We start from the raw sequence: 13828 nt of genomic DNA, 5'->3' as shown, positions 1-13828 counted from the left end.
GAATGGGACCTAGGATGGAACCTTGTGGGACCCCGCAGGAGAGACTAGCTGGGGCAGAAGAGAATTTGCCTATGTTGACAGAGAAGCTTCTATTTTTGAGATAGGATATGAACCAGATCAAGGCAGTGCCGTCAACACCAGTCCCAAACTGGAGAAATTCTATTAAAATGGCATGATCCACAGTATCGAACGCTGCACTGACGTCAAGAAGAATTAGAATGGCAGAGTCACCTGAGTCGATAGAGAGGAGCAGGTCACTGTACGCTTTCAGCAGGGCAGACTCTCTGCTATGATAATCCTTAAAACCTGACCGAAATCTTTCCAAGATGTTGTTTTGGTGTAAGTAGGGCAGCAACTGACTGAGAATAACCTTTTCAACAACCTTTGACAGGAATGGAAGTATAGAAATGGGTCTGTAGTTACTAGGTAAAGTAGGGTCTTGTGGATCCAGAATTGGCTTCCACACAGAAGGCAACGAATGGTTGTAGATGGGTCATATTCTGCATGGAGGTCAGAGATCAGTGGTGTGCCTCAGAGATCTGTTCTGGGACCCCTTCTCTTTGTGATTTTTATAAATGACCTGAATGAGGAAGTGGAGAGATAGGTTAGTAAATTTGCTGATGACACAAAGGTTGGGGGTGTTGTGGATAGTGTGGAGGGCTGTCAGAGGTTACAGTGGGACATTGATAAGATGCAAAACTTGGCTGAGAAGTGGCAAGATGGAGTTCAACCCAGATAAGTGTTAGGTGGTTCATTTTTGTAGGTCAAATATGATGGTAGAATATAGTATTAATGTTAAGACTCTTGGCAGTGTGGAAGATCAGAGGGATTTTGAGGTCAGAGTCCATAGGACATTCAAAGCTGCTACACAGGTTGACTCTGTGGTTAAGAAGGCATGTGGTGCATTGGCCTTCATCAATCATGGGGTTGAGTTAAAGAACCGAGAGGTAATGTTGCAGCAATATAGGGGCCTGGTCAGACCTCACTTGGAGTACTGTGCTCAGTTCTGGTCACCTCACTACAGGAAGGATGTGGAAACCATAGAAAGGGTGCAGAGGAGATTTACAAGGATGTTGCCTGGATTGGGGAGCATGCCTTATGAGAATAGGTTGAGTGAACTCGGCCTTTTCTCCTTGGAGTGACAGAGGATGAGAGGTGACCTGACAGAGGTGTATAAAATGATGAAAGGCATTGATCATGTGGATAGTCAGAGGATTTTTCCCAGGGCTGAATTGACTAACACGAGAGGGCACAGTTTTAAGGTGCTTGGAAGCAGGTACAGAGGAGATGTCAGGGGTAAGTTTTTTACACAGAGAGTGGCGGGTGCATGGAATGGGCTGCCAGCAATGGTGGTGGAGGTGGATAGGATAGGTTCTTTTAAGAGACTCCTGGATAGGTACATGGAGCTTAGAAAGATAGAGGGCTATGGGTAAACCTAGGTTATTTCTAAAGTAAGTACATGTTCAGTGCAGCATTATGGGCCAAAAGGCCTGTATTGTGCTTTAGGTTTTCTATGTTTACTCCGGGTTCTCCATTTTCCTCCCACAGTCCAAAAGATGTACCGGGTAGTGGGTTAATTGGGCATTATAAATTCTTCCCTAGTAAGGTTAGGGTTAATCGGGGTTGTCAGGTGTTGCTGAGCAGTGTGGCTTCAAGGGCTGGAAAAGCCATTTCCGCACTGTTTCTCTAAAATAAATAAATGAATATCAGGGAATGTGCATTGTTAGTTCAGTGAAATAAATCTGCAGCTCCCTCAGATACAGTGTTTAGATATCAGAGTGTGAGAAAACAGTATTTTTACCGGGTTGTTGGGGAAAGGGACCAGTAACCCTAACCAGAAAGATTTAGAAAAGAACTAGCACCAGCAGGATGGGCTGATTTTCACCCTCCTGCGCTCTTGCATTCCAAACAGAATCAAATTCACTGAATTAAACTACTCAAGATTACTCTCGAGCCGGATTGTAGCCGCTTATACCGTCTGTACTTGGCCCTGTGAGTCAAATACATAAGAGTGACATTGGTTATACTTTATAAATCTGCGATACAATCACTGTGCTGGTCATTTTACTAATATCAGTGTAACATCAATAATCTCACAGATTTTAATTTATGTTGAAGAACAGTTTAGACCCAGAAAGCAGAAAGTTCTTTCATGAAACCTAGGAGATCGAAGAACAGCGCTGGCGGGCGAAGTGTGAAATATATGAGTGGAGAAACAGGTTATAGGGAATATTATGACAGTTTAGATCCGTGTACCTAATCACACCCTCCTATTCTTTTGGAAAGATGTGAAACGCAGAGAATGTTTTCTTCACCTGATTTAGCTCCAGGGTTTAAACAATTGATCTATTATTCACAGAGAAAGAACAATTGGAGATTCTAGAAATTTGTCATAGGTTCGGCCTGACCTACTGTGTATTTACAACCATAATGCTTTATTGCGATAGTGTTGCCATATCGTGAAACAATTACCATCTCCACTGTTAGATGCTGTAACACTGACTGTGCATCAGGACCAGATGAATGGAACCGTCGGACAGGCTGTGCTCCTACCCACTTCTTACACCGACCCGGACTCACACGGGTATCTGCGGATCACGTGGACCAAAGCCGGGAGGAGAATTGCAGATTATCGATGCCCCTCCAGCAGAAATGGCAACTTTGCTGAATGTGCCCAAACCATGCTCACTGACGATCACTATAAACATCGAACTGTGCTTTTCCCGGAGAATGCATCCCTGCTGCTGAGAGATTTGCAGATCAGCGACAGCGGGATTTATGAATTATCCATCAGCCACTCAGCGGGAACAGAAAGTCGCAGTCTGAAATTGATGGTTCAGCCAGACACCAGCAATAGAACGAGTTGGTACTCTCAGAAGGAGTCGGGTAAGTTTCTTAAATTATTCAGAATGTCTTCACTCAGATTGTATTGTTTGGTAGGTAAAATTGTAGATGCCAACAGTGATTAGCAGGTGTCAAGTTCAAGATTATTGTCAAAGTCAAACGTACCATGAAAATTTGTTTTTTTTTACACAGTTCCCTGCCTGTAGGACTTGCTTTAAAAATTGTTTGGGTTTGTTTTTACATTCGCTGAAATACTTTATGTCAGACATCAGTTTAGATTTATACAGATCTTCAACGTCCTAAGAGATAAATTAGTTTAATTTAAAAATGCCGGAAATATTCATTAACTCAGGCAGCATCTTTGAAAAGGAAAAACTGTGAACGTTTAAAGTTTCATCAGAAAGTTAGAGGTAAAAAAAATGGCGAGGAATTTCATTATTTACATTTAGATTTTTATCAGCTGGTAATGACTCTCACAAAATAAAAATGTTCTCACAATAGAAGAACCTGAAGTGAAGTGGGTAAATTTTTGAAGGGAGGGTCAGGGGAAGCTGCCGCAGAGGAGAAGGGGCCTGGGGTGGATCAGTCATGATCATATACTTGAAGGACTACACGGCCTACTCCCACTCCTGTTTACTCATGCTCCTGTGGATTCTGCTCCTCCAATGTACAGAGACAAAAAACATCTGCAGATGCTGGATTGTGGTGAAAAACAGCTGGAGGAACTCAGTGGGTCAAGCCACATCTGCTGAGAAAAAGGACTAGACCTATTTATGTGGAGAAATAGTCCTCAGGGAGGTGAATGTAAACAGCAGGAGGAGGGGAACTGGTTGGGTCTTTGTTCCAGAAAAAAAAGTGGAGAGCCCCAAGCCCTTGCTGATGGGGAACTAGGAGGTGTGCAAAGATGGGTAATTGTTCGTTGGTTCACTATTGTAGTGCTGAGATACGGTGATTACATTCCATCCAGCCAGATCAGAGTCCGGTATAATATCACCAACATATGTCGTGAAATTTGCTAACTTGGCAGCAGCAGTACAATGCAATACATGATAAATATAGAAAATAAATAAAGGGTTTTCAGTATATATATAATAGTTAAATTAAGAATAGCAGTGCAAAACCAGAAATAAAACAGTAGTGAGGGGGTGTTCATGGGCACAATGTCCATTTAGAAATCAGATGCCAGAGGAGATGAAGTTGTTCCTGAATCGCTGAGTGCATCCCAGACTTAAGTTCACCACAACATTGGGGTAGTATAAAGAAAACAAAAATACAGAGTATAGATTATAGTTTTACTGTCACAAGGAAAATGCAGTGCAAGTTGACAGATAACGTTCAAGGGCCATCGTGAGGTGAACTGAGAGACCAAGAGTTCATCTTTCTCATTAAAGAGGTCCACATGAGAGCCATATCACAGGGTGAGAGCTGCCACTGAGCTTGCTGCAACACTGAACATGAAGGCCAGGGAATTGTAAGTTGTAAAATTAGAGGTGATGTCCATAGATGTTGCTTGATCTGATGAGATTCTCCAGCAGTTTGTTTTTTTCCCTGTTATTTACACCACATATTGACATCCCACTTTCTCAATGAACTCCGCCATCACCATCCCCACCATGACACCCTTTTTTGTTTTCCTTCCTCACCCTCCCCCTCCCTCCTTCAACCCTCTTCTACACTCCCGAGTGTCCTCGGTCCTTTCCGCCCTCCTTGCCCATTCTTGCCCTTCTGCCACATTCAGTTGACAGAATTCCCTCATCTGGGGATAGTTGATGAGAAGGTGTGTAGAATGAAATGTGTTAGGACAGGATTCATATGTGCAAAGTGATGTGTCTCATGGACAGCCAAAGGCCTTGTTACAGTGCTTTATCTATTTGGGAACTATTCTGGCAAATCTCTCCACCTTCACTAATGGGATTGATCTCACTGGGTCTGGGCCAGCATCTGACCTCCCCACACACGGTCACCCATCTGCACTCACTGGCCCTCTGACTCTCTCTGGCCCGCTGCACTCAGGATTCAGATAGTATAGGACCTACAGGCCTTCCACTGAGTCGCAGTGTATATCCTCGGCTGTTGACAAACAGCTTCATCTCGGGTCAAAACTAGAAGGCTTTTTATTGAATCTTTGAAACACCTTTAACATAATAAACCTCGTGTAAGTAATTTTAAAAATGAAAAGCATGTGAGGAAAAACTTGAACAGTGTAAAATTAATTGCCACAAATAACTGCAAGGCTGGCCATTTGCTTTGCCTTTCACCTCCTAATCTTCAAGCCAGGAATGTTGCAAACCTTTGTCTTTGCACCCTGCAAAACACCCTTTGAGTGAAGATTGAGATCAAGATTGAAAAACAGTGATAGGTTCTCTTTTATTCATTTTACTTTTAATAAAACTTCATAATATTATAGAGTAAAGCCTTCTGTCTTTTGAAGTATCTACAGATTCGGAAGCAACTTAGCAAAAGTTCTACTAACAAACCAATGTCAGCATGGTTTCCTCAACTGACAGTGGTTTCCTTGTCTGAGTTTTTTTTTAATTCTTTGAGGAAATAAGAGGCGGCACAGACGAGTCATAGGATTTTATTTATTTAGATTTTCAGAGGCCTTTGAGGCTGCCAAACAAGATAAGAGCCCATGGTATTACAGGAAACATACTAGCATAGACAGAAGATTGGCTGACTGGCAGAAGGCAAAGAGTGGGGAAAAGGGGGGCCATTTCTGGTTAGCTGCTGGTGACCAGTGATAACCACAGAGGTCTGCTACTTTTTATGTTATAAGTTAATGAACTAGAAGGTGGAATTTGGCTTTGTGACTAAGTTTGCAGATGATACAAAGATAGATAGAGGGCAGGTAGTGTTGAGGAAGCAGGAAGTCTGAAGAAAGATTTAGATAGATTAGGAGAATGAGCAAAAATTGGAAGACTGAGTAGTGTGTAGGGAGTGCATGGTCATGCACTTTGGTAGAAGAAAAAAAGGTGTAGACTATTTTCTAAATGGGGCAAATTCAGAAATCAGAGGTTCAAAGGAACTTGAGGATCCTAGTGTAGGTTAACTTGTAGGTTGAATTGGTAGTAAGGAAGGCAAATGCAATGTTAGCATTCATTTCAAGAGAACTAGAATATGAAAGCAGAGATTAAATGTTGAGGCTTTATGAGGCATAGGTCAGACTAGATATGGAGGATTGTCATCTGTTTTGGGTTCCATATTGAAGAAAGGATGTGCTCTCATCAGAGAGGCTGAGGAGTAGGTTTATGAGAATAAGCTCATGAATGAAAGGTTTAATGTATGAGGAGCCTTTGATGGCTTTGGCCCTGTACTCACTGGAGGTTAGAAGAACGAGGGCAAATCTCATTGAAGCTTACCGAATATTGAAAGGCTTTGATGGAGTGGACACAGAATGAATGTCTCCAATAGTGGGAGAGGATAGGGCCAGAGATCTCTGCCCCAGAATAGGAGGATGTCCCTTTGGAACCAGATGAGAAACTTCTTTCGCCAGAGGGTGGTGAATCTGTGGAATTCATTGCTAAAGATGGCTTTGGATGCCAAGTCATTGGTACGGTTAAAGCACAGCTTGATAGATTCTTGATCAGTAATGCCATCAAATGTTACCTGGATGAAGTTGACTGGAAAAATAAATCAGTCAGGATTGAATAGCAGAGCAACCTCTGCTCCTATGTCTTATGGTCTTATCGTTTTCTGGTATATTAATCAATGGGAAGACATTAATTCCATTATTAATGCATCGAAAATTTATCTACACTGACGCTTCTGGGATGGATGTACTGAAATGATCATTAGTATCCGCTATTTCTCTCTTCATGTCTTGAACAGACACAGACAATGAGCCATCGCTGGGAATTGGAATTCACCTTCGATACATTGGACTTGTTGTTTTTGTTATCTTCCTCTATTGGATCGTGAAATCCCATGGAGGTAAGCAGGTCTCGGGTACAGTCTCGGGTACACTCTGTAGGATGCCCTGTGTTCCCTTTTACCTTCAAATAAAGCACTGACAGCCTATGTTCAAGCAAATGCTCTGCTTTAGATCACAGGAACTAAGTGAAGGTTTACTCCTTTGTTCAAACTGTGCTCATGAAACTGACATGTTCATGGTTCAGCATTGCCCAGTCTTAGTTGTTCCTCATACTGGGTGAAACAGTGGTGTGATTTTAACCAAGCTGGTCAAATGAGAATCCCCAGAATTGGAAAGTACGCCCACTGCACATGCTGCTCAAAACCTTATTCCATTAAATTCAAAGGAGAATAAGATCAGCAAAGATGAACAGTTGGGATTCTGCCCAATCTCATTGCTTCACACTACCTGAATCTCATTCAGGTAAGATTAAAATCTCTGATAAGTGTAAGATAGTAAGTATTTCACAAATATCAATGCTATGCATTAACTATGTAGATAAAAGACGAAATAATAATTCTGCACAATCCCGATGTTTTCCTTTTATCATTGCTCAAGAATTTTAAAAGCCTTGCATTTCTGAGTTTTTTTTCCCTGCTGAACACCAGGTCTCACCGCATAGTTTAAGTGACCAATAACTGCCATCAGTGCAAAAACTCTACCTTATACTCTGCTTGACGCGGAGGTGTTGTTAAAATTGTGATACTTGATCAGATAATGATCTGTGAAAAAGAGCTGCAGTATCAGATCTGGAACTTCAGTGGCACGCAGTTCTAAGTATTTTTCTTAAGGTGTAATAGTTTTCATGCAAGGTACTTCGATCAAGGCTGTGTATCCTCTTCATTAATTTACAAACTTTTCTGGACCTGTGTTTCCATATCATCTCCAATTGTTCCTGAAGAATGTGTTACCCTACCATCCTGAACCTAACTTACCTTTCTGATGCAAACACGAGGAAATCTGCAGATGCTGGAAATTCAAGCAACACACACAAAATGCTGGTGGAACGCAGCAGGCCAGGCAGCATCTATAGGAAGAAGTACAGTTGACGTTTCAGCCCGAGACCCTTTCTGATGGAAGTGTTCTGCTTAGGGAAGTTAGGAAAAGTTCGAAGTTGGGATAAATGTAACTTGGAGGAGGTGTTTGCATTGAACCCTTGCCTGACTTGCCACTGGTTTTGAAATGCCCAAATTAGGTAGCACAGTTCACTTTTGCAAGCCGTGCACACTGCAGCCACGGTGCACCAGTGCTGGAGGGAATGAATGTTTAGAGTGATAGACTGGATGCTAATTGACTGGCCTGGTTTGTCCAGGCTGCTGCTCCTGAAGTATTATTGGCAAACACTCAGCAGTGCAGGACGGGTGTATTCTATCATGTTTCTGACCATGCTTTGTAGATGATGAAAAGATTGTGGGAGGTTAGAAGACAGCTAGCCACCGCTCTCCCCTCTCACCAACGGTATTAATGTGCTTTGTCTGGTTTCATTTCTTGTCAATGGCTGTAGGCTCAAGGAGATAACAATGAATTATGACCCAGAAATAATTTTAAAAAAAGGCTTTTCCTTTCAGGTTGTAAACAAACTCAAGCGCAGACGGAAAAGCCAAATGCTCAAGATCAAAGTGGGAAACTTTGTGTAAAGGTAAAGAGATTGAGTTCCCTACTCTTTGGTCTCTATTAACAATTCCCTAACTGCTTTCTCAGCACTGTTGAACCAATGCTACTCAAAGACTCCTCTCTTCCTTTGGGAATAATGTCCTCACTGGGCAACACAAGCATATGTGAAGAAGATGTGAAAATAACTTTGCTAGTTGAGGTGAATATTGTTTGTGCTAAATTCATTGGGAATCTGGGGTAAGTTTATTAAATACAATTTGTATTTATTTAACCTTGGTTATATTTATTAACCTTAAGTATAACTTGTTATTATTTAACCTCTCTGTGTAATTAGTAACTTCCCCATATCTCTCCTTTCAGATCACAAAGTGCACTGGGTGCTCACTTTATTAGGTAAACCTGTACACCTGCTCGTTAATGCAGATATCTAATCAGCCAATCATGTGTAGGCAACTTGATATGTAAAAGCATGCAGACATGGTCAAGAGGTTCAGTCGTTGTTCAGACCAAACATCAGAATGGGGAAGAAATGACTTTGCCTGTGGAACTATTGTTGGCATCAGAAGGGGTTGCTTCAGTGTCTAAGAAACTGCTGATCTCCTGGGGTTTTCACGCACAGCAGTCTCTAGAATTTACAGAGAATGGTGTGTGTAATGGAGAGCGCTCAGGAAATGCACTCCTTGCATGTGAATTTATACACACACACACACACACACACACACACACACACACACACACACACACACACACACACACACACACACACACACACACACACACACACACACACACACACACACACACACACACACACACACACACTGCCTTGTCATTGTGCTGTCTTCAGTGCCTTCCTCGGTTTCAAATCAGGCTGATGCACTCAGCTTGGCTTTATGGTGACTTTCCCTCCATACACTGTGGAATATTCTATTTCTCTAGTAATGCAAATGTGTATGTTGTTTGTATACTGTGTTTAAGGTAGATACTTCTGTTTATTTTGCAACAGGATTATAACTACATTGTGTAGTGCATCAAATTCTAATTCATGTGTAGTCTTAAGTTAACTTTATGGGTAATTAAAGATGATAATAAACAAAGCTCATTGCTCTTAGTGAGAGAGAGAGAGAGAGAGAGAGAGATTGGAGCTGCCAGGAGTTCAGAGTGAACAAAAATAGTAGGGAGCTATATCAGTTAGATATAACTTTGGAAAGATTGGCAGTTTTCTCTATTTTCATTAAATTTTATGTTTGATTTTTGACACACCTAATAAACACTCTTGCACTAAAAGTGCTAAGTGACTCCTGCCATTGTTTTGTTTGACCATAACCCTCGTATCCAACAGTGCAAAAAGCAAAACACATCCAGAAAGTGGCACCTCTGTGGGGGAAAATTATTTCTGAGTGAGGGAGGTCAGAAGAGAATTGCCAGACTTGTTTAAGCTGACAGGAAGGCAACAGTAACTCAAATTACCATGTGTTAGAATAATGGTGTGCACAAGAGCATGTCTGAATGCACAACATGTCACACCTTGAAGTCGGTGGGCTACAGCAGCAGAGACCACAGTGGGTTTCACTCCTGTGCCTAATAAAGTACCTACTGATCTATTTTCATACTGTATATGTGCAGTCAAACATAGTTTGACACTGAGACATGTAATGAAGTATTAGCACAGATGAGAGAGAACTTTTAAAAGAAGCTGGTAGAAATGGCAGGATTTAGAAGTGAATTTAAAAGCATATGATCAGGTGAGACACCATCAAAACTAAAATCAGAGATGTGCATGAGGCCAGGAATGAAGGACCTGTAGGCTGGAGAAGATGACAGAGAGGGATGTTTTGAAAATGGGGATAAGAACTTTTGCTCACAGGGAAGCAATGCAGGTCTTCGAGCAAAGATGCAAATTTGGAAGCAGTCAATGTATATTTGAATGACTTCAAGTTTACAGCAGAAGAACAAGAGAAGCTGACCAGGAGAGTGTTGGACTCTGGAGGTAGCTCAGGAGAAGGGTTTCTAGACCAGTTGGGATGGGGCACGAAAGAAGTTAAGAAATAATTATCAGGCAGTTTTTCTGGGTTCGAGGGTCTCTTATCGAGAGATCAAGTAGGATACCAAGGCTGCAAATTATTAGCTTTAGGCTCAGTCAGTCAGAGGAAGAAGGTGGAATTTATAGTGATGGTACAGAGAGTGTGGTGGGTCCCTAAGATAAGGGTTTCAATTTCCTAATATTTAGTTAGAACACAGAAAATGGAGCAGTACAGCACAGGAACATGATGTGCCAAACTAATTGTGCTAATGATGCCTAATTGCAATGATTCTGCTGCCTGCACATGGTCCATATCCCTCCATTCTCTGCAGATTCACATACCTACAGTATCTAAGAGTCTCTTGAGTGCCTCATTTGTCAATGCCGTCACCTCAACCCCTGCCATCTCATTTCAGGCACCCATCACTCTCCATGTAAAATAAAACCTGCCATGCACTTCTCCTTTGAATATTCCCCCTCTCACCTTAGATGCATGCTCTCTACCCTTGGCAAAAGATACCAATTATCTATGCCTCTCATAATGTTATCAGGTTCCCTCAACCTCTGCCACTCCAGAGAAAGCAGCTCAAGTTTGTCCAGCCTATCCTGATAACATATGCCCTGTTTGTCCATCATGGTAAGCCCCTTCTTTACCCTCTCCAAAGCCAGCACTTTCTTTCTATAATGGGGCAATTAGAATTGAGTGCAAAGCTCCAGAAGTGGCCTAACTAGAGCGCTGTAGATTTGTAACATATCTTCAAACTCAATGACTGATTAATGAAAGCAAGCATGCCATATGCTGCCTTTATCACCCTATCAATTTGTCTGGCCACTTTCAGGAAGCTATGAACTTGGATGTCAGGATCCTTCTCTGTTAATAACCCTGTTAACTCGATACCTCCCCTCTCCCAAAATACAATACCTCCCATCTAATATTTCTGCAACCATATCTGTGACAGATGTATACTCTGACGACTCCCTTTGGCAATTGTCCAACTAACCCATCCAGTTTTATGTATATATACACTGTATATCAAAAACAGCGGAGGTCCCAGTACAAATCCCTGTGGAACACCAGTCATCACTCCAATCAGAATAGACCCATCGACCAATACCCTCTGTCTTCTGTGGGCAAACCAACTCTGAATCCAAACTGCTACCTGACTGTGAATCAGATTGCATTTTAATCTTCTGGATGAGTCTACCCTGAGCAACTTTATTCAATGCCTTACTAAACTCCATGTCGACAACATCCACTGCCTTCCCTTCATCAATCATCTTCATTGTCTTCTCAAAAACTTCAACGTTATTAAGACGTGAGCTGCCCCACACAGGGTTATAGGAAACTTCTGTCCATCTTATTTATTTTTAGCTCTCTGCAAGGTTACACCTTTAGTTAGGTGGTGCTTAAGCATATGTTCCAGTTAGCACAGAAGTAATGGTGTGGCAGAGTTTAACTTTTATTTCCGGTTTCTGTTTACTGATAGTATGACCTTAAACCACAAAAATGATTGAGTGGAAAAATTAGAGATGACCACAATAGTGACCCATCTGTTCTCTACCACAGAATGCAAATATAGCACCATCCTGTTTAAACAGCCCTCCATCTTAAACTACTGAAGATAGTTGTATTGGCATTGTAATGAACTGAGTTCATATGTTTGGTTTCCAACTGTTCTTCAGGGAAGGACAAATCATAGTCACTTTACAGGCAGGTTAGATCCACAGAGATTAAAACTAGCTCATGATTTTACACCACACTATATCCAACTGCATTAAACATTGTAAAATGCCAACATGTCTCAAATCATGTCCTATCCCTGAATAAGTGAACCAAACAGCACAACTATGTTCATTGTATTAAAAAAACACAACACAAATATAACAGGGACCAAACCTTAAAAATAGGTCTGATATAAAGCAGGTGTGTGCGTGTGTGTGTGTGTGTGTGTGTGTGTGTGTGTGTGTGTGTGTGTGTGTGTGTGTGTGTGTTGCAATGCTCAGAAAAAGGAAGAGCCTTTGGATTATTCAGGCAGGTGGGGCTCGTCAGCCTTGGACGGCAGCCCACCTGGGAGAAGGAAAACTCTCATTTAAAACCTCTGCTGCCTTGCAGCCATACCCACCCATGGGAAAGACTGGGAGTAAACCCTGAGGAAGAAATTCGGGGCCAGAGTCCCTAAGGCAGTTTGATGTTTACAACTTCACTCTGGCAACCTCTGCGACAACATTGGGGCCAAGCTGTGTAGTCGCTTGCCCTTCCCTCGGACTACATCAGTGACGTTGTGAGGGGGAACCTGCTGCATGAGCAACAACCAATTCTTCAAATCATCCCACCTAGGCTTGCACCCTGGAGAGGATGCAGTCCACCTGTGGCACGTGCCCATGATCCCCTGGGAGCGACAGCTGCCTACTGCTAGTATGTTCAGCTAATATCTCACTCATTAAAAGGAATTACAAAACAGTTCATAAAAGACAACTAAAAATCACTAACTTAGATTGTCTGGCATTTCCTCCTGTTGGTTTTACATACTTGTTTCTCAGACAAGATTGTTCAATATATTTATTTTGTTTTTGCCAGCTATTTCCTAACACAAGCTTTCATCTCTTTAAATTGTTCTCAGGATTTGTCAACCAGCAATCCAACTGAATGAACTTATTGGAATCGGCAGGAGCTGACAGGAATACTCAAGATGGCCACAATGCAGAAATGAACTATATTACCCATTCCAAATATATAAATCAATTCCAATATAAAACCTTTAATACTTTGATGACAGATTATAGGTGGTAAATACTGTATATTAACTTCATTGAACACGCTGACCTCAGAATCTCCTGATCCAATGTTAGATAATACTGACTTATTAGTGACATATTAGTGAAAGAGAGAAGGTCAAAATGGTGTTCAGCAAAACTACTTATTTGGAATTCTAAAGACGAGTATGATTTTCAGTTCAGAGTTATTAAACTGGTGTTGAGTTTTTTCTATTTTCACTGAAAGCTTTAGAGATAGCATCAGTTTAAGGTGCCAAGAGGGAAATCTATTTTATTTCCTCTTGTTGCACAGCTTACTATGAGGAGATGTTCATTTTATAATGGTCACATCAGGGAATGAATTGTGAGAGCTGGGACAGTCTCTTCATTCAGAATAGTGTTTGCACCCTTAAATGAAATCCTAAATATTCCTCCTTCAGCTGTGCACGTATTTGATGACTGAACATTGTGTAGAGCAGTGATTCTCAACCATTTTATGGCCACGGCCCTCCTAGGAGCTCTTCTCAGGTTCCAGGGCCCCCCTTTCAAACAGGGATTCAACACAAACAGATAGACAGAAAATCATTTATTATAGAACACCAAGAAAACTTGAACATTCCGACATACTGGACAAAACTTAAAAAAAGACTATATGAAATTAAACATCTATCAGGCCTAAGTTC

The 13828-nt window shown here is 41.6% G+C and overlaps 1 protein-coding gene across 1 annotated transcript in view; it reads left to right on the top strand.

The window, feature by feature from the left end:
- The window catches only part of LOC140737810 (uncharacterized), a 28274-nt gene extending 15156 nt beyond the window's left edge, over nucleotides 1-13118 (top strand). Inside the window, exons 3-6 of the mRNA XM_073064477.1 lie at nucleotides 2488-2886; nucleotides 6673-6774; nucleotides 8323-8393; nucleotides 13013-13118. Coding sequence (XP_072920578.1) covers nucleotides 2488-2886; nucleotides 6673-6774; nucleotides 8323-8393; nucleotides 13013-13042 — 602 coding nt within the window. The 3' untranslated portion in view covers nucleotides 13043-13118. The remainder of the gene's footprint in view (nucleotides 1-2487; nucleotides 2887-6672; nucleotides 6775-8322; nucleotides 8394-13012) is intronic.
- The last annotated feature ends 710 nt before the right edge of the window (nucleotides 13119-13828 follow it).

The sequence above is a fragment of the Hemitrygon akajei genome, chromosome 2, assembly GCF_048418815.1.
Source record: "Hemitrygon akajei chromosome 2, sHemAka1.3, whole genome shotgun sequence".
NCBI classification, from domain to species: domain Eukaryota; kingdom Metazoa; phylum Chordata; class Chondrichthyes; order Myliobatiformes; family Dasyatidae; genus Hemitrygon; species Hemitrygon akajei.
Note: the sequence above shows the minus strand (reverse complement) of the source record. Positions and strands in the feature narration are given on the sequence as shown.